The sequence below is a fragment of the Chinchilla lanigera genome, unplaced genomic scaffold (assembly GCF_000276665.1).
Source record: "Chinchilla lanigera isolate Chin_1 unplaced genomic scaffold, ChiLan1.0 scaffold00068, whole genome shotgun sequence".
Taxonomy (NCBI): Eukaryota; Metazoa; Chordata; class Mammalia; order Rodentia; family Chinchillidae; genus Chinchilla; species Chinchilla lanigera.
Genome location: NW_004955469.1, coordinates 8,248,734 through 8,270,325, shown reverse-complemented (window position 1 = coordinate 8,270,325; position 21,592 = coordinate 8,248,734). Strand labels below are relative to the sequence as shown.

The 21,592-nt window shown below is 38.6% G+C and overlaps 1 protein-coding gene across 3 annotated transcripts in view; it reads right to left on the bottom strand.

The window, feature by feature from the left end:
- Hadhb (hydroxyacyl-CoA dehydrogenase/3-ketoacyl-CoA thiolase/enoyl-CoA hydratase (trifunctional protein), beta subunit) overlaps positions 1 to 21,592 on the bottom strand; it is a 38,170-nt gene that overhangs the window by 1,824 nt on the left and 14,754 nt on the right. For all 3 annotated transcript variants that reach the window (XM_005400419.2, XM_013522644.1, XM_005400420.2), the window contains 11 exons: positions 19,601 to 19,645; positions 15,528 to 15,627; positions 10,714 to 10,801; positions 8,835 to 9,022; positions 8,336 to 8,516; positions 7,950 to 8,071; positions 4,097 to 4,176; positions 3,977 to 4,024; positions 2,875 to 2,962; positions 2,448 to 2,522; positions 1,874 to 2,038 (listed from right to left, as the gene is read on the bottom strand). In XM_005400419.2, the coding sequence (XP_005400476.1) occupies positions 1,874 to 2,038; positions 2,448 to 2,522; positions 2,875 to 2,962; positions 3,977 to 4,024; positions 4,097 to 4,176; positions 7,950 to 8,071; positions 8,336 to 8,516; positions 8,835 to 9,022; positions 10,714 to 10,801; positions 15,528 to 15,627; positions 19,601 to 19,645 (1,180 nt within the window). The remainder of the gene's footprint in view (positions 1 to 1,873; positions 2,039 to 2,447; positions 2,523 to 2,874; positions 2,963 to 3,976; positions 4,025 to 4,096; positions 4,177 to 7,949; positions 8,072 to 8,335; positions 8,517 to 8,834; positions 9,023 to 10,713; positions 10,802 to 15,527; positions 15,628 to 19,600; positions 19,646 to 21,592) is intronic.

The window sequence follows — 21,592 nt, the reverse complement described above, 5'->3', positions numbered from 1 at the left end:
TAGAGGCCATGCTAAGCCTCCCCTCAACTACAGTGCCCCCACTACAAAGAACTACCTGGCCTAAAATGTCAGCGCCAGTACTGAGAAGTTCTGCTGTAGTTGCACCGTGATGAATTCTTTTTCTACCTCCTAATTAGGTTGGTGTCAGTGGTTCGGCTCTTGAGGAGACAGCGTCAAGTTTAACCTCACTTCTAAGATGCATCATCTCCACATTCCTCACTATACTATGAGCTCCTAGAAAGGAGACACTGAGCATCAATCTTGTTCATCCACAAAAGCATCTAGTGTAGTTTATGCCGCAGATACCAGATAAAGAATCAGGGAACAGATGCCAAATGCAAAGGACAGCGCCCCCTGTGGGCCACACACCATGCACAGCACTATGTGGGAGCTGCCACCCTCCCGGCACAGGGAGATGAGATGAGGGGCTCAGGTCCTAAATGACCAGGGTTTCTGTGGAAGAAGTTACACAGATTAAAAACTGATCATGAAGTACAAAATGTTCCAACTTCTAAAAATAACTGGTCCCTTACTTCCCAAGTATCTGAGGAAGAGCCATATATGAAGACTTCAAAATGTAAATGTCAGGCTTGATTCGGGCATGACTTTCCCAGCATCCAACCTGTTTTTTAGCAGCCACAAATTTTCTCAGCCAAAACTATAACCCCAGCAGGAGTGCTACCCTCAGCAAACACAGAACAGGATGTCAAAAAGAAGAGATCAGACAGAACATAAAATCTTCTAAGCACCAGGACATCTGAAAACATCTGTATGTTTATACCACATACTTTGAGGACTTTGACCACTGAGGCACCAGACATTCAGAGAACCTAGATCATGGATGCTTGCTCAGATCTCCTCACCTGAAGCCCCTTACTCCCTCACCAGATATCTCACCTGACCTCCCCACTTGACCCCCTTTGTCCACCTATAAAAAGGTGCTATTCTCTGTACCACACACATGGCCTTTTCGCCATCTATCTGTCCGCATCCAGACACAATAAATTTCACACCATGTTGCCTTTTATAAAAGCCTGGTGGTCTCTCTGCTGGTCTCTGACTCATGTTGTTCCTTACAGTAACATGTCTATACTTTTAAATATCATTTATTTTTTTTGATCAGTAACAGAGAGTTCCTATAATCCAGATAAAAACAAAATCTATTCACATCAAGATTTTTAAAAAAAGAAAAAAACCAAACTAGAGTCAGTCTTCCTTTTGGATTTTATCTCCAGAGTGAAATGCTATAGCAGGTAGGAAGTTAGGTCTAAATGTAAGCAAGGTAAGTAGGGAAAAAGCTCTGTTGGACTAATAATTTCCTTAGCGGAACAGAAAAAAGTTATCTAGAGGTAAATTAGTTCCCTAATGAGGGTATAATTCAGCTCTTTAGCGAGACAGTTTACCTCTTGGAGAGATTTTGTAGATAGGATTTCATGCTGAATAGATAAATGCATACATTTATCACTAAGGAAGAAGATACATCATGATGTTTAACATGATGACTCCCAGTAAGGAGATATATAAGTGATTCCAATTGCTTTCCATATATTCTTTCTATTTCCCATAATGGCCATATATTCATTTTATACATCAAAAAGGTAACACTACTTTAGGGGAAAAAATATCTTGGATTTAAATAACATCTTCCTATTGCCAGAATTAAAGTTGTTCCTCCTCCTCCTCCCCTAACCTTCACCAAAAAAACAAAAACAACAACAAAAAAAAACTGCTTTTTTTTCTTGGTTGCCTGTCTTTAGAATATTGCTTCAAGAATGTTTCAAACTAAACTAAATCAAAACTTTTTGAGACGAACTTATTTTGCTTCCAAGAAAGTGACTTTCTGGAAGCTCCTGTGAAGCTGCCCCACACGTACCTGCCCTCCAGCTGCACAGGCGGCCACCAAGGCATACTGGCCTCCTTCCTTCCGCAACCTGTTGGCAGCTGTGATGACCAAGCGGCAGCCAGTAGCTCCAAATGGGTGCCCCAGGGACAGCGATCCACCCCAGGTATTAAACTTCTCTAAAGGAAGTGATCCAACCTGGATCCCACAAAGATACAGATACAGTGTAAAGGCATGTTTACTCAAAGATGGGATACAAGCCATGCTCTTAGTAACAAGGAGGAACAGAAATAACTAATGTTAGACCTATCACAAATAATTTTACTGCAAAAGAAAGTAAGTCTAGGTCAGTATAAAAAGACAAGCATTGATTTACTTTTTACTTAATGCCTACATGAGATGAACAAAGGTAACATAAAATCCTATTATTTTTGCAAAAGATTTCCTAGAAACTATTTTTAAACTAAGACACAAATATAGCACACTGAATAAAATATACAATTTTTTATAAGAGGAAGCTTTCCTTTCATATTCTTCTTAGAGGGCAACTAAGCTCCAAATATTAATGTGCCTTGGACAATCAAACACTTTTTAATCAGAAACTTACCTTGGTTTTCCTACCCATGTAGTTTTGCGCAAACCAATCAGAATCCAAGGCTTTAAAATTAGCCAAAATCTGACCCTAGGGGAGAAAAAATATATAAACAACTTTGTTAATAATGTTTCTCTAAACTCCTTTAGGCATAGGTTTCTGTAACTTTCAAGTCAGGCAAATCTTTAAGTCAATTCCTAGTGAAAAAATCCCAAAGAAACAATTTTATACTTCCAAGGGCCTCTAGGAGCCTCAAAAGGTAGTTCTCAACCCCATAGGTGTGGCTCTCAACTCTCTCCTGATCCCCTCCCCACGTCAGTCAGTACTAAACTACCAAGGCACGCTCCTGTTGAACTTATAATATAAACCAAGCCTTGCTCTCTCCCATAAACAAAGACTTAATGACTATAGTTCCTCCAGGTGTGTTTTTCAAATGACTTACCGCGAAGGCTTCATGAAATTCAAAAACATCAATATCATTCATGGTTAATCCTGCCTTTTCTAGGACTTTTGGAGTAGCATATGTTGGTCTGAAAAGAAAAAGAGGAGAATCTTAAAATTTTAATTTTTAATCTAAGAGCTTCTTCACATTCCCTAAACTGAGTTCTACATCTATTGATGCTACTGTACAAATACTGATTAAGGCTGGGGATATAATAATGAACTGAATTTTGTCCTTGTTAAGTTTATGTTGTAGAGTTGAGGAGACAGGTACTAAGCAAATAATGAAGGAAAAAACTAAGTTAACAATGTAAAGTTAGAAGAAGAATGAAAGTAAAAGGGCAAGGTATGCAAAAGGGCTTAGCTAATCTCAAGATCATAACAGACAAAGAAACAAAGAAAAAACAGTATCAGAAGGAAGCCAGTGAGGCTCCTACCTTGTGAGGGAGGAAGAGATAATCTAAGTATTAGGAGGCTTTTATGAAACAAGAGATATTTATGTTTGTGTATATTTATATAACAAAAAACGTTTTTTTAAAATGAAAATTATTTTGGGATTCAACCCAGAATCTTTACACTAAGCTAAATTCTCAGCCCTTTTTTTTGTATCTTAAGACAAGGTTTTCCTAAGTCACTAGGTTGCCCAACCTGGGCTCAAATTTGTAATCTTCCTGCCTCAGCTTCCCAGAGTGTTGAGATTAAGGCATGTGCAACCATAGCTAGCTTGTATTACCAATTTTAAGCAGAAAATATACAGGAAAAAATGGAAAATAACTCAAAACTGTAAAATGATTATACCAAAAAGTATTATTATTATTATTATTATTATTTGCTTTAAAATCCACCTCTCAGGGGTCAGGGATATAGCTCAGTAACATAAGTGACTGCCTGGCAAGTGCAAGGTCCTGAGTTTAATTTCCAGTAACAAAAAAAAAAAAAAAAATTTAAAAATAAATAAAATAAAATAAAATAAAATAAAATAAAATAAAATCCACCTCCCAAGCCAATTATGAACTCAGAGCTTAAGGCACTTCAAAATCTGTAATAAATGTTAGTAATGAAATATTTTTGATTAAACTCCAGAAATACACACTACTACTTACCCCAGTAAAAGCTGATCTTTTGGATCCTGGGACACATACACAAAATCCCTACGTAAAAAACATAGAGGTTAGCTCCAGTAATAAAATATTCAGCGATAATCCACATGAAAATTTACTTACCTCAAATATGCCTTTGGCTTATATCCCATGGCCAGAGCTTTGTCCTCAGACATAATCAGCATCGCAGAAGCGCCATCAGTCTGAAATGTCAACCGGAAGAGTAACAGTGAATTCTCTGGCCTGCCTGAGGTTCCTCTGCAGCCTTTTCTAAGTTTTGCCCCTGGTTGTATTAACTCATCACAAACTTCGTTGTATCTATCATTAAATCACAATTCAAACACAAGGACTGACCAGTTTTAGAGCACAAAAGAAGAAGCCTGTTCAAAGAGTATCCTAATCATCAAAATGAATAAAAAGAACTTTAGAAATGCAAGTATCCATAAAAAACTCAGCCAAAGTTTTTTGTTTTGGGCACAGAAAAGGAAGAAGTTTATGAATTAAAACAACTTATTTATTCAACTTATTTTTTATATTTTCTGTGCTACTTCTCAGCTACTTCCTACCCACAGCTTCTGGGTAGTTTCTTTCTATGCAAAGTATCTGTAATAAGCCAACTAATGGAAGAAGAATGAGGTGGGCAGGTAAGAACATTAGTACCACTGATTTCCCTCTCTGTACATACACCATACATTTTTTGTCCCAAACAACAATCAAGAGAAATCAGGGGACAAAGAGGTGATCACTCAGGGAAAAAGTCCTTTACTACTGTTAAAAAAAAAAAGAGCTCCTACCAAAATCCACAATTCCAAGGAAAAGGAAACTACTCTGTATAGTCTGAAAAAAAAAAAGAAAAAAAAGGTCACATTCTACTCTGTTGTACAACTGAGCAACACTGAAGGCAGCGTGTAGGCTCCAATAAGGTGGCCAGAAAATCTGGAAACACAGGTGATGACGCTTAACATATGGTTTATAGAGATTAAATACGTTCAGTGTGCCCTTGTGCAAAGTTGCAGTGAATGTGGTACATTAATGTAGTTCCAAAAATCCATGGCTCTGTGATGTGTTGCCTCTGATGGTGTCTGTGTTTGATTTTCATTGAATAAACCTGGACCTGTGGCACACCACAGAAGTAATCCAGACCATTCAGATCTGGTGAGTATAGCCCCTGCTGCCTGGCCCTATTATCTACTTTGGCTTTGGAAATGAGCATCAACCCAGATCCTTCACTACTCAGGCTTAATGAGGTGATGCTAATACTGGTGGAACTGTGCCAGGTAACACAACTATAGCCATATGACTCTTGACAAATGTTACGGCTTGTGTCCAGAAGTCCCTCCAAAGCCTCATGTGGTTATAGGTGGGGCTTTTTCAGAGGTGGCTGGATCTAGGGTGTGTGATGCTGGGGTTAAGGGTATGTGATTACTAAATCAGTCCACTGACTGGCTTGAATAGTTCTCAGTGTGAGTGCTACACACTCTACGGGCAGAAGGCAGGTAGCCTAGATAGAATATAAAAGGGACAGAAGAAAGCTGCTGTTGTTGCTTGCTTGCTTTGCCACCTTCTGCCTGCCATGGACTGTTTCTCCTCTGTGATCCCTGTCTGCCATTCCCCTTTGCCTTGGAGCCAGCCAACTATGAACTGAAACCTCTATAAACTGTGAGCTAAATAAACCTTTTCTCCTTTAACTCTGGGTGTTGGGTATTTTGTCTCAGCAACAAGAAAAGTAACTAAGTCAACAAAGGAGACAAAAACATACATCGGAGGAAAGACAGCCTCTGGGGAAATTGGACATCCCTATGTAAAAAAATGAAATTAGATCCCTATTTTTCACCCTGTACAAAAATCAATTCAAAATGGACCAAAGACCTAGGAATAAGACCTAAAGCTTTGAAAACTGCTAGAAAAAAACAAAGGGAAAACACTTGAAACCGGAGGCACAGGCAAAAACTTCCTGAATTAGACTCCAAAAGCACAGGAAATAACAGTAAGAATCAACAAACTACCTTAAATTAAAAAGCTTCTGCACAATAAGGGAAACAACCAACAGACTGAAGAGCCAGCCTACAGAATCAGAGAAAGTCTTTGCAGTTATCATCTGACATCTGTCTAGAATATATAAAGAACTCAAAAAACACCAAAAACTGAAACAGCCCAATCAATAAATGGGCAAATAAATTGAATAGATACTTCTCAAAAGAAATACAAAGATAAGTATATGAAGTACAGTAAGCATATGAAAATATGTTCAATATCTTTAGGCATTAGGGAAATACAACTCAAAAGCACATTGAAAGCCTGGCATGGAGGCACACAGCTGTAATTGCAGCACTCTGGGAGTCTGAGGCAGAAGGATTCCAAGTTCAAGCTCAGCCTGAGCAATCTAGGGACTGAGCAAGAAGACCCTGTCTCAAAAAATAAAAAAGGGGGGCTGGGGATTTAGCTCAGCGGCAAAGCGCCTGCCTGGCAAGCGCAAGGTCGTGATTTCGGTTCCCGGTACCGGAGAAAAACCAAAAAAAAATAAAAAATAAAAAAATTTAAAAAAATAAAAAAGGGCTGGGATGTAGCTCAGTGTGAAAGCCCTGGGTTCAATTCCCAGTACTAGAAAAAATAAATAAATAAATAAAGATTCCATCTCATCTCAGTCAGAATAGCTATCATCAAGAATACAGAAAACAATAAATGCTGGTAAGGATGCAGGGAAAAAGAAGCCCTCCACAGCTGCTGGGAATGTAAATAGTACAGTCACAACAGAAATCAGTATGGAGGTTCCTTTAAAAAACTAAAACTAGAATGACCATTTGAGTCAGCTATACCACTCCTTGACATATATCCAAAGAAATTAAAGTCAGCATGCTCTGGGGATACCTGCTTACCCATGCTTATTGCAGTAATAATTCACAACAGCTAAGATGTAGAACCAGCCCAGGTGCCCATCAACAGATGAGTGGATAAAGAAATTGTGGTATATACACAAAATAGATATTCAGCCATAAAGAAGAAATTATGTCATTTGCAGGAAAATGGATGGTACTGAAGATAATCGTAAGTGAAATAAGTCAGACTCAAAGACAGATATTGCATATTTTCTCTAATATGTGGAATCTTAAAAGGATGACATGAATATAGAAGGGAGACTATTACTTGCTAAGAGGAAGCAAAAAAAGGGGTGGTGGTGTAAAGGCAGGTAATGAGGGAACAAAAAAGTTATTAATTACATCATTAACAGATCATGATGTCAGCCGGGCATGGTGGCGCAAGCCTGCATTCAGGAGGCTGAAGCAGGATTGTTGCAAGTTTGAAACCAGCCTGGGCTACAAAGTGAGCTCAAGGCCAGCCTGAACTGCACAGTGAGACTCTGTCTCAAAAAGACATAAAAAAAAAAAAAGAGAGAGGTCATGATGTCAATATGAATTTATTGAAGTGAGAAGGTATCCACAAAACCCCCAAAATGAAATAGTGGGTTACAAAACAGTATGCATGGTATTACCAACTTTTTATTTCAAAACTATATTAATGTATAGAGACATCAAGAAATCATTGAGAATAGTGTTCACTTAACTGTTTTAATCTGTCTCTGGGAGTGAGATACTGAACACATTTTTCTTTTGCTTAAGAATATTTTTTGACTTGTGATATTATAAAGTATTTCTAGGCAGAGTAAATAAAGAATTCCTTTAAGTATGAGAGATGATAGGTAAGTTAATTAGCTTGATTGTATAATCATTTCACAATATATAGGTATCTCAAAACATGTTGTATACCTTAAATACATACGATTCTGTCAACTATGCTCAATTAAAAAAAGAAAAAACTATGATTTTGCTTCAAAATAAAGATTCTATTTTAATATCAGCTTCAAATTGAATAAATTTATCTTTAGCCTTTTCAAATATACACACATAGACCTATTTTAGGCTTTTATATTGAGTGTATAGAAATAGTCATTACTAAACACCACGAACATGAGCATTACCAGGAAAGAAGAATTTGCAGCTGTCACTGTGCCATAGGGCTTGATGAACGCAGGTTTTAGTTTGGCCATCTGCTCCAGCGAGGAAGGACGGACACCATTATCTTTGCTAACCGTATCCTTTCCTATAAAAACAGGAACATTTTCACTCTAAGGAACTATAAGCGTTATATATCTTCTCCAGAGAAACACACTTTAAAAATCACAAGAAAAATGTTTACCTGCGTTACAACTTAAATCAAAACTGGAGTCCCTGTTTAAGGATATAGACTATTTTGGAGACAAAATCAACATACAAAAAAGTCATGCATGTAAGATTTTTAGAATTTTAGGAGCTACCAGAGCAATTCTGAACTCCCTAGCAAAGATCATAAAGCACTCCATTTTACCTGGAACCTTGAAGGGGACAACATCAGAAAGGAGTCCTTCGTCCTGGGCCTTCTTGGCCAGACTGTGAGAACGCAGCGCATATTCATCCTGCTCCTGCCGAGAAACTGCAAAGGAAGCAGCCATTCGGTCTGCAGCGTGGCCCATGGTCTCACTGGTGGAGAACTCGGCCACCGCAGGGAGCTGTGAGGGAGATACAGAAGAGCAGGTAAGCTATTAAGAGGTGCCGTATAACACCTAGGACTGTTTGGTGCTATCTGGAAAAGTTAAAATCTATTTATTCACCATCTATCAATCAAGAATAAGACAAAGGAAGCTCTTTGTGAACAAAGCATTGCCAAAAGAGTTCAAATATTCAAAATTTCTAACCCCTTTTTTTTTTCCATCTTGACCAAATAATTACCTTCACTGTAACCAAGAGAATCTACAAGTATAAGAGCATGCCTGATAGATTTAATTAAAATCTCTGGGCCTTCATTTACATAAATTCATAAGCCTTACCTCAGGTGACAGGAAATTCAGTCTGAATTTAGAGAGCAAAGACAGTCTCTGGCCCAGAGTCTTGGCTTTATTGAGATCAAGCATCATCTTCCTCATCTTCCTTGAGTGACGAATAGGAACATCGGACATCAACTCGACACCACCTGCCACGACCACATCGGACTGGCCGGAAGCAATCAGGCCAACAGCTACAAGGTACAGTTACAAGTACAAGCTCATCTCTGGTAGAAAATAACAAGCCACTGAAATTTAAGCTTCTCAATTAAAAAGCTGATAACAGTTGTACAATCTCAGTAATTAGTTTTCACCTTTCTAGAGGGGTGAACATTATTTTGTAAATGACCCAAAATGTTCAACAATATGAGAGAAAAACAAGTATCACTCAAGCCACATGGACATCAATTTCTGGATATAACCACTGGGTCAACTCTCAAACCATATTCTTTTATTTATTCAAGACAGGGTCTCACCATATAGTCCTGGTTATCCTCCTGCCGCAGCCTCCAGAGTACCAGATTACAGGCGTGAGCTACCACACCCAGCTTCAAACTATATTCTAAGTCAGAACATCTTGCATTTTTATGAGATTTTTGTTTGTTTTTTGTATATTTTGTTTTGTTTTTTGAGACAGGATTTTACCACACTGCCAAGGCTGGCCTTGAACTCAAGATTGTCTTGCCTTAGCCTCTCAAGTAGCTAAACACTACAGCAACACCACCATGCCTAGGTATCTTGCATATTATTGTTTTTGTTTTGTTTGTCTGAAGCAGGCTTTTGCTGTGTAGTCTAGGCTGGCCCTGAACTCACTATGTACCCCAGGCTGCCTCAAACCTGTGATCCTCCTGTCTCAGCCTTCTGAGTCTAGGATTACAACCATAACTCCCAGTGAAGGTGGATATTTTATATGCTCCCAGCATCAGTTTTCAGAAAGTTTTCCCTACAGAAAATGTTCATTTCTACTACAAACCAGAGAAATTCTAGCTTTTGAGATGAAAGGCAGCCTTCTCTCTCTTTATGGCCACTGACAAGTATTCTGTTACCCTACCTGGAAGCTGATCACATGTTGTGTTACAGTGTCTTAGTCACTGCCTCTGGCATTCATTTCCTGCCATGCACAAGTTGGGCTGACCAACCTGGCCTTGATTTTACTAAACCAGCACAAGAGGACCAACCCTATCAAGTTTTCTGTCTACACACCAAGGGCTGATGCTACAAAATGTCCCACAATATTACTGAAGTTAGAAGTTGCAATGATTTATAGAAATGACAGGAGGTAGGAAGAATGTGAGAGAAAGACTTGTGCCATCCAAAGCAGAGATTTACAACTCAGGTCGCGGGGGAGGCACAGAACCCTCTCTTCCCAGGAATCATCAGATCAGAACCACCTCGTGCCTCTGGCTCTCAAGCATCCGCCCAGAGGCATGGTTCCCCGGTTGCAGCCACACCACTACTGATAAAGGGAATTCCTTAAGGCTGGGCCCTTGTGTATGGAAATCAAGAAAAAGGCTGAGAATTGTCTGTCAAAAACCAAAATCTATATGACCTTATTTTTAAAAAACATAAATGAAGAGATCTGTACTAATTGCTTATTTCTGTTAAGTTTGTCCTTCTTTCCTGGGCCTGCAAGTGAACTCAGGGGTGCTCTCCTATTGAGGTATTCTCCCAGCCTTTTAAATTTTATTTTGAGACAAGGCCTTACTAAGTTGCCTAGGCTGGCCTCGAATTTGTCACCCTCCCACCTCATCCTCTTGAGTAGCTGGGATTACAGGCGTGCTACACCACACCTGGCTAAGATTACTTTTAATGATACAAAAAACAAAGGAGTAAAACTAACATGGTATTTCAACACTCCTGTGAATAAAATTAAAAACAAACACACCTGTGGTCATGGCCTGGTTTGAGGAGATGCAAGCCATGGTGACAGTGTGAGCAGGAGTCTTGTCAGAGAAGCCAGCTCCAAGGGCAGCCTTCAGGAAACACAGTGAATGAGACAGTCACTTAGGAAGAAATACGCTGTATGACGTGACACTCTGAGTACTACTACTCTGCCTGGAGAATCAGGAAGAGATTTTATTTTAATGCGCTACAGAACAATGTTTAAAACAAAATTAAGGCCATCACATAAATGGTTTGCCAGTTTTTCACCTAGCCATTAATTGACAGGCATGATGCAAAATTCCAGGCAGCTACATTCTAATGTGGTAGAAAAGGGTACGACAGTCTTTTGTCTCACCTAATTTCTTGGCAATGCTTTGCTCAGAGCCTTCAAAAATATCAATTTAGTACTTTTTGTTTTTGTTTTTGTTTTTCTTCTGGTACCAGGAATCGAACTCAAGACCTTGCGCTTGCCAGGCAGGCGCTTTTGCCACTGAGCTAAATCCCCAGCCCCTCAATTTAATATTAATTTACTTAAATTTTCAAATATAGGTGATGGAATGATGGGATATATTATGGAGTGATGGTCTCATGATCTGTGAACCTGAAGTTTCACAGTTTATTTGTGAACCAAAAACCAAAAAATATGAAAAGATGCCAATGTTCCTGAAGAACTGATAACTCATAAACAGTTCCCACTCAGGTGCCTGCCTGCTTGACTCTTCTCTCTGCCAATCACTCAGATTGCACACTACAGACCCGAGGCAAAGCAGAACTGCCAGCCTTGCCAAAGGTGGAGCAGCTCAGTTGAGTGAGAGACGTTGGAGAACTGCTGGAGTTAGGGGTGAGCTTCTGACGAATATGGGTCAGAGCAGCTCACAACTGGCAGAGCTGGTAGGATGGTGACCTGAGCAGTTCACTGCAAATGACTTGAAGTTTGAAACCAGCTGAGAAAACTGGGACCTTCCATTAATCTGGCAAAAAATAGCCTACATTGCTCAGATTATCAGATGCAAGAATGAAAGACTGCTCAAACCATTAAAGAGAACAGAAAAATAATTCTTCAGTAAAATGTTAAGAGATAATACAGAGTTTCACTAGACAAGATGGTAGGAGTTCACCATTGTAATTCCATTCCATATTGTTACCTTCAAATCAGTTGCTCAGACCACCAGACACAAGCATGCAAAGTCAATCAGAACATAAAAAATTGTGAGCATTAACTGTTCATTTCTATACACCCTCAGACATCAGCAATACAGTTATCGCAGTTATTCATATATATATTTATATTTTGCCTTCCTTCTTTCTTTTTTCTTCTTTCCCTCATCCCAGTTGTTCCTTCCTTTGAGCAATTTCTTTCCCTTTCCTATCATCTATTGTACATTTTGAGTTTTACCTAGTCTTTCAGGTTCCTACACCAAGGAGACAATATGATGTTTACACATCTGGGTCCAATCTATTTCACTTATAAGTATGGTCTCTAGTTGCATCCATTTAACTACAAAAGCCTCAAGTTTATCTTTTTTAATAGCTGAGTAATACTCCATTGTATAAAAATACCACATCTTTCTTATCCATTCCTCAGTGGATGGGCATCTGGGTTGTTCCCAAGATTTAGCTATAACAAACTGCGGCTATAAACATGGATGCACATATATCGCTGTGGTATGATGTCTTTAATTCTTCTCGGAAAATACTCAGAAGGGGAATAGCTGGGTTAAATGGGACTTCCAGTCCTAGATTTGTGAGGAATATCCAAATTGATTTCCACAGTGGTTTCACCAATCTACACTCCCACCAGCAGAGGAGTAGGGTTCCTTTCTCCCCACAACCTCTCCAGCATTTGCTACTGGTTGATTTCTTGATGATAGCTATTCTCTCTGGGGCGAGATGGAATCTCAGTGTTGTTTTAATTTGCATTTCTCAAATGACCAATGATGTTGAACATTTTTTCATGTATTTCTTCGCCATCAGTATTTCTTCATTAGAGAAGTGTGTATTCAACTCAGATGCCCATTTTTGGATTGGGTCTTTGAATTTGGGGGGCCTGATTTTTTTTTCCTTCTTTATATGTCCTAGACAGAAGTCCTCTGTGTGAAGGGCAGTTGGCTAAAATTTTTTCCCAATTTCTGGGTTTTCTTTTTACTTTATTGGTGATTTCTTTAGATATGCAAAAACTTTTCAGTAAGATGAGATCCCAGTTGTTGATTCTTTGAAGTATTTCCCATGCAGTTTGGTCTTTGTTCATGAACTCTCTGCCTGGCCCAATGTCGTCAAGATTTTTACCTACTTTCTCTTCCAATAAATTTAGTGTTTCTATTTTAATATTTAGATTTTTGATCCATTTTGACTTTAATTTAGTGCATGGTGAAAGACATGGGTCTAGTTTTAGTCTTTGGCATGTGGAAAGCCAGTTTTTCCAGCACCATTTATTAAAGAGGCTATCTTTCTTCCATTGAACATGTTTGGCCCCTTTGACGAAGATAAGGTGACTGAGTGTGTTTGAAAGTTGTATCTGTATCTTCTATCTGTTCCACTGATCTTCAGGTAATGTGGCTGTGGGTCCCAGCCCTAGCACCAATCCCACTGCCAAAAAAAGCTCCCAAACTTGCCCCCCACATTCTGAATCCTATTACAAGGAATTCATCTTTAGTAGCCTTTTTCTGAAAATATTTAATTGCCCTCAGAAAACAAATTTTCCTATAGTTTGGTAACATAAGTGTTTCCAAAGCCTAGATTAATGAGCGTCCCTGTCTCTCAGCTGATCTTTACTTTATACTATTTATCATCTATCCTTGTAGAAATCGCAGTGTGTCACAGTGGTGTGCAAGCAACATGACCTTATTCTCCTCCCTCCAAGTAGGAGTGACACTAAGTACCCAATCAACTTGGCTAAAAACGACTGCAAGACAACCTCTTAGCCTCAACCAGTCCAAAGGGAGACAGGGAACATGCTCGGCAGGCAGGAGAGACGAGCTCTGCAGTAGGGTAAGGGTAAGGGACGTTCAGGTCACAGCAGCCGGATCCTCACCGGAACCTTGCTAGCATGTGCTACCCTTGGCCCCAGCTGACCCTCGGACTGAAGGAGCTGTAAATAGAAGTGGTAACTGGTGACCCTTGTCCAAATGCTTCTATTTAAAGTTTGAATAGTTCTCAAGGCACTAGGGGGAAAGGAGGAGGGCACCACTTAGTTAAGCTGGAGTGCAGGAACTATGCGGAGGTCTTTCTGCGAAGTCATGTTCATAGGAACATCAGAAGCCTTTTAGAATTTAGATCCTAAAGAAATTCCTTAGCTAGAATTATGCTGGTTCTTAGGTTATAATACAACCTTAAAGTAACACTGTCATAATTATCCCCTCAATTCAGTATTTCCCTGCAGTCACTGGAGAATTGACCTGGAGTACAACCTGACTGGAATTATTAGTATAGGGCAAGGGGAAGGAACTACCTCATGTCAATCACAGCTTAGATTTGTATATGGATCTAAAATCTCCAGAAAAAAATTCACAAAAAACCATGGCTTTCATGTTAGGAAAGAGAAGCTGTATAAGGAAAAGTGAAATGGATTTAACATCTACATTTTAAGTGCTCTTATAAAAGTCACCTTATTTTCACAACATAAAAGTTGAAAATGTATCATAAACAGCTAGAGGGCTTTTTATATACTTTATAAAACTCTCATGGATACATTCAGAAATGTAAAGATGCAGGGGGCACAAGACTCCAAAAGAAAAACAAAAACCTCTTCATGTTCTCACTTCCTTTCTGCCCCTCAACAACAACATACAGTTCATTTCTGAGGACTTCATGCCAGGCATTTGGTGGTTTTAACATCTACTGCCACAACAAAAATGCACAGTCCTGCTCAGGTGGCCTTATCCCTGGGTTCCCAGCCATCTGAGTTATCACTCTCACAACTACACTGAGCACAATCACAAGCCCAGAACTGAAATAAAGCTTAGCGCACAGTGCTTTATAGCCAACACTATCCCAAACCAAGCCCAGAAGACACATTTGGACTGATCTCGGTGAAAAGCCTGGGGCACGTATCACAGACGTCCAAGGCCAGGTGTTATCATGAGTGCCCCATAAGCACTACATGGAGCCATGCCAACTAGGGTAAAAGTAGACGCCTGTGAAATACTTCTTTCGAAATCTGTCCATGTGTCATTCAGTCAATGGGAACAAAGCTAAGTCCAATTATAAAAACCAAGCTATGAAGTTAGTTCTCTGAAAAACACTGAGATTTTAAATAGTTATAAACTATATCTAGCATTACTACAAAAGTAACAGCAGCCACACATTGCCATAATCTCTGTTTTTCTAAAACAAGAGACTAACATTTCCTAAACCAACTCAAACAACTGATTTGACTTACAGTAAAACAGGAACACATACTAATAATGTATATTATTTGGTTTATAGTGCAATTCTTTTAAATATTAAGTTGTAACATTACATTTTAAGTCAAATGTAAGGTTAGCTAATGAACTTTAAGTAGATATTTTTGTTTATTTTGTGATGCTGGGGTTTGAACTGAGGGCCTCATGTATACGAGGCAAGCACTCTACCACTGAACTCCATCCCTCACCCTTCAATAGATTTCAATGGCTTTCAGCAAGTAAATTCTAGGGCTAAAGTTGTAGATCCATGGTAGAGCGCTTGCCTAGCATGTTTAAGGCCGTGGGCTCAATCCCCAGCACTATAAAAAAAGAAAAGAAAAAGTAAAAAATCAAAAAGTAAATTATATTGGTTGAGATTCAAACTGATTTTCCTACTAATCCCTTTAAACAATACAAAGGTTATCTTACTCACCTCTCTAGCCACGTTGCTTGTTTTCACTTCCTGAATAACTGTGCCAAAGGTGATATAATCAACAACTTCCTTTGGGACATTGGTCCGATGTAACAAACCCCTGAAAACACAAATGCAAAGCGAGGAAAAATTTCACACATTGATGTAGTGCCAGGTATCCTAACATAAAACGCTGCACTTCTGTAAGAAGGCAAGCCTTGGGCTGGGCCGTGAGAGTGCTCGCCCAGCATGCACAAGGTCCTGGGCTGATCCCCAGCACTGCAACAAATAAAATTTTAAAAAGTAAGCCTTGAAAAGGGCAGGAGCTACATGTTTTCTTTAATCTGACAAGCACTTGGCCCCTAATCGCAGAAATGAATAAAACAGTGATTTAAAAACTCAACATTTCATGTTCAATGAATTGGTAATGAGAAATTAGGAAGGAAGAATAAAATATTTAGAATAAGATAAAATAAATAAACATAGTAATGTCAGTTAATGTCAGGAGAAACCAACATTTTCAGTAAAAGGAGAAGAAATACAAAATCAAAGAGATGGAGCAAAATGATGATAATATTAAGTCAAAATTTGAAACAGCAACATAAACACATGATTTAAACTAATTTATTTATATATGTATGCATGTATGTTCTACCCATAGGTAGAAACTAGAAGCAGTAACACTTCAGCAGAAATGAGCACACCTTGAACCCACACCTGGTTCCTAAACGTTATTCCCTATTAAGGAGACAAAGGTTTCTCCTCCACCACCACCACCACCCCCGCACTGGGGATTAAACCCTAGGCCTTCTGCACTGAGCTACATCCCCACTCATTTTTGAGACAGGGCCTTGCTAAGTTTCTAAATTGTTCAGAATGTGCTCAAACTTTTGATCCTCTTGCCTCAGTCTCCTTGAGTGCTGGGATTATAGGTATGCATCACCAGCACAGTGAAACAAATGCGTTTAAAGAAATGACTGATACTTCTGAAGCAAAATACAAAGTAAATCTCAACATCTTTTTTGTCCCAAGGTAAGAAAGCACTCAAAAGGAACCATAGCAAAAGCAGGAACACGGGTATACATATCTGGCAAAGCTCATCAATGTATACACTTCAAATCTGTGCCATTTTATCACAAATTATATCTCAAAAATAGTACTATACTAAAAAACAAAAGGGCCATAAAGCCAACTTGGAGGAGGTCCCACAGAAGAGAAGTAGGATAATCTGAGCTTTAAAAAGGGAAACAACAGACATTCGATTCAACCCAGCTATTCCTTTACTAGGTACCTTTCCAAAGGAATTAAAGATATCACATTACAGTGATGCCCGCATACCCATGTTTATAGCAGCACAATCCATAATCGCTAAATCTTGGGAGTAGTCTGCATGTCCATCAACAGATAAATAGATAAAGAAAATTGTATTTATACACAGTGGAGAACTACTCCATAATAAAGCAGGGTAAATTTGAGCTATCTGTAAGAAAATGGATGCACCTTGAAACTGCAATGTTAAGTGAAATAAATCAAACAGCTTAAAAACCACATTAGCATGGCGTGGTGGCACATGCCTGTAATCCCAGCACTCAAGAGGCTGAGGCAGGAGGATCGCTGCAAGTCTGAGACCAGCCTGGGCTACAAAGTGAGCTCAAGGCCAGCCTGAACTGCATAGTGAGACCCTGTCTCAAGAAAAAAAATGAGTCCTCTTATATGAGAAATGCAAAGTATAAATAAAGAGCAAAATAAAAGATACTAAGAAACAGAGAGATCTTTTGTAAATGGGAAGGGAACGAAGAAATGGAGGGAAAAAGAAAGAAGAGAACATGAAAAGAATAAGATGTCTCATGGATATGTGTGAACTCCCCACAATGAATATAATTATTAGGTATCAAAAATATATACTAATAAAAATAAAAAAACAAAAGAGTAAGGCTAAAGTTGGTATAAATAAAAATCCTGAAGTCCCTCATCAATTAAAAAAAAACAAGCAAGCTGACAGAAAAATGTCAGTCAATAAATAATGTAAGAAGAAAATAATGAGAAAAATTACAAATTTGTAATCTCTAATCTAATAACTGATTCAGGCCAAAATTATCAATGGATGCGAAAACCCATTTGATAAGAAGCTGTTGGAGAACAGAGTGTTTGCAGAGCACTGAGATGCCCCTATACAGACTGCTCGCCAACTCCAAAGGGAAAAGTGTGCCTTTACCATCAAAAGATCAGGTAGTTTGATCACAGTGTGACCACCACCACCAAGCTGTGAGATTCAGCATCAAACACATGTGCTCCTTGATGTGACCAAGGGTATTCTTGCCAAAGAAGAAACATTTAACTTGAATCTATCAGCTTGCAGACCTAATTTCCAGGTTACAGGAAATTCAGGAGAGGGAAGTTAAATATGAGGAAACTCCCAGAATGGGACATTCTATAGTACAGCAGGCCTGGACTTTTCAAAAACTCAATGTCATAGGGAGAGGGAAGGAAAAAAAATGTTCTAAGTCAAAAGAGAATAAAGAGACCTATCCTTTTATAATACAAACTCTGATGAGGTTTAGGTTTGAAAATATTTTCTTTTTAAGAAAAGACAGTTTTAGAACAACTGATGGAGATTTGTATATGAACTAGATACGGGAAGTTATCATGGAATCATTATTTTGGCAATCGGGTAAGCAAAGAAGTTCCTTATTTTTAAGAGATACAAAGTGAAATACTTAGAGCTTAAGTGTCACGATGTCTGCAGTTTACTATTAAAATGATCCAAGCCACACAGAAAGAGAAAATTTGGCAAAATGGTAACAATTATTAAATTTAAGTGGATGGTATTTAGGTGTTCACCATGTTATTTCAATTTTATTGTATGTTTTAGTGTAAAATAAAAAGTTGTAAAATGTGCGTAGGACCACAGTAACGCCCTTATCACATAGGAAGACAGAGCTGAACATGTGCAAAGACACACCTACCATGTGCAAGACCCTGAGGCCGATCCCCCCACCACCACCACCACCACTGAAGGAGGGGGGGTTAAAGCCAGCTTGGGAGAAAAGGTGATTTTCAACTTAAGATGGCTAAGAAAAGAGGATAAATTTAGAGATGTGGGAGTCTTCTATATTTAAAAATAAACATTACAAGGATGCTATTTTTAACGGAAAATGTGCATTTAGGAAATGTAAATTCTAAGGACCAAAACCTGCAAAAATTCCTTTAAAATGGAGAAAAAAAGAAAAGATCCAGTTTCTGAAAAAAGAGAAGAAGCCAGGCATGGTGACATAGCTATTCAGGAGACTGAGGCAAGAGGATCACTTGTGCCTAGGAATTCAAGGCCATAATTCAAAAAAAGGAAATTTTCATAAAAAGTAGATGATTACTATAGAGCCGTGGGAATGGAAATGATTACATAACGAGAGACAGTTATGAGTACAAAGGAGAAAAGCAAGGCTGGCAGAAGAGAAGACACAGTACAGAGTTAGAATGGGTAGAAAGGTCCCATGAGGATCATCTCCCTATAGGAAACACCTGCGACACTAAGGCAACGCATCACTGAAAGTGAATTAAACAGTGCCTTTCTAGTTATTTCTACCTCAAAACCAGCCACATATTTTATGACCCTCACAAAATTAATTCATCCATCTCAATCTCATTTAATCACATCTTGTATTTCACTTGGTTTGCACATAAATCTTCAGGTTTCTAGGCTAAGCTTCTTTCTAGAAAAACATCTGTTTGGCTACCCTGACACAGTAATTAAGTGCCTAACACAATCATCAAATCCACGTATTGTGCTTAGGCTGATAATCTAATAGACTAGGTAGGATACTCATTAATGATTACTGTCATGCCAAGACACTGTCTGATAAGCCTGCAAAATAAAGATCACTGACATTCATAAGCTGCTCAAATTTGTGCAGCACCTATGGATAAAAATGAAAAATAAATTAATCTTGTAAAAGATAACGGTATTTTTATTATATAATAATCAATATGTCCTAGATTGAAAATTCCACAGAGCATCCCATGTCAAGTATAAAAACTGAAGAGAGTTGTCTTTAATAAAATAAGAACTAAAATAAAATAAAATTGCTTTTACTTACAAAAGTGCTGCTCTAGCCAAATCATGTGGCATCAGCTCTTTATACCTGGGGAAAGAAAATATAATTTAAGTCAAAAGCTTAGAGCTTCAATAAATTTTATTTCATTTTATTTGAAATACCAGGGTTATCTAGCATACGCTGCTGAAAATACTAACTTTATTCAAAGCAGCCCATCAACTAAAATGAAGACATGATGTAACTTTGCTATTGAGCATCCTTACAAATCTGGCAAACATTAACTCCTACAAACCTTGCTAAGAGCCGGGCATGGTGGTACACACCTGTAATCCTAGCACTCAAGAGGCTAAGGCAGGAGAACTCCTGTAAGTTCAGGGCCAGCCTAGGCTACATAGTGAGTTCAAGGCCAGCCTGAAATAGTGAGATCCTATCTCAAAAAAAAAAAAAAAAAACAAATTGCTAAGAATCTAAAAAAAGCCAGGCATGGTAGCACACGTCTGTAATCCCATCCTGCAATCCCAGCACTCAGGAGGCTGAAGCAGGAGGATCATTGCGAGTTCAAGACCAGCCTGGGCTAGAAAGTGAGCTCAAGGCCAGCCTGAAATGCATAGGGAGATCCTGTCTCAAAAAAGACAAAAAAAAAAGAATCTAAAAAAAGAATGCTCTACACAGTAGTCTTAACTTTATCCAAAGCAGCCCAACAGTAAGAAATCTTATTGTTCAGCATGACATGTTTAATGGTACATTCTTTAAAACCAAATCCCACCTTTTGAGGGCTTAAAACTTTTCTTTAAGGTACATTGTTGACTTTTTTTTAGTGCCTAAAGGCTATAGAGAGGATGTACTAGTACTTTTTTGTGTGTGTGTGTGGTACCGGGGATCGAACTCACAACCTTGTGCTTGCCAGGCAGGCACTTACACCACTGAGCTATATCCCCAGCTGTACTAGTACTTTTTAAGGAACTTTTTGCTTCAAAGTAATTTGAGACTTACAAGGAAACTGAAAAAACAGAAGAGAGTTTCTCATACCCTCTTACCTTGCTCCTCCTAACGTTACTATCTTACGTAACCACAATGTATTTATTAAAACTAAACAACACTAGCACAGTGTTATTCAGTAAGCTATTAACTTTACTTGGATCTCACTAGTTTTTCCACTAATATCCTATTTCTGTTCCAGGGTCCAGTCCAGATTACTATGCTGGCTGGGGAAATAGAACCCTTCTACACTGTGGGCAGAAGTATAAATCAGTACAACCCCTGTAGAATGGAGATTACTCAAAAACTGAAATTAGAAATTCCACTCAACCTAGTTATTCCCTTTCTAGGTATCTTCTCGGAAAGACATTTATTACAGTGACAGTTAAAGACATTATATTACAGTGACACACGCAAACCTGTTCTATTTCTAGCAGCACAACTCAATGACTAAATCTTAGGAGCAATTTACATGTCTATCAACAGATGAATGGATATAGCAGATGGAGTATTTATACAAAATCAAGTACTCTCTGCCACAGAGAAGGACAGATTTGATTCATCTGTAGGAAAATGGATTCACTTTGAGACCATAATACAAAGTGAAATAACTCAAAGAAACTTACATATCACATAGCTTCTCTTTATGAGAAATACAAAGTGTAAATAATTTAAAGAACAAAATAAATGGTAACAGAAAACAGGGAGCTGTATCTCCAAATGGTCAAGGAATCCAGAGATGGGGAGCCAGGAGAGGAGAGGAGGGCAAAGGGAAGCGAAAGGACTAAGATGTGAGGTGTGTATGCACCAACTCCCCCGGATGAATGCATCCGTTACACACTGCAAGTGTGTACTAAAAAAACCTTTTTTAAATAAAATAAAGGTGGTCTTCCTGGCCAAGAACTTTATTCTCTTGATAGTACTTTTTTTTCTACCCTGTTGCTGCTGAAGTCTTCAGATTATCTTCGGCTGTTGTGTTGGTAAAGGACAGTATAGTGAGAAATGTTGTCATGCTTAGAAACAGGGTGGGGCTGGGGATTTAGCTCAGCGGCACAG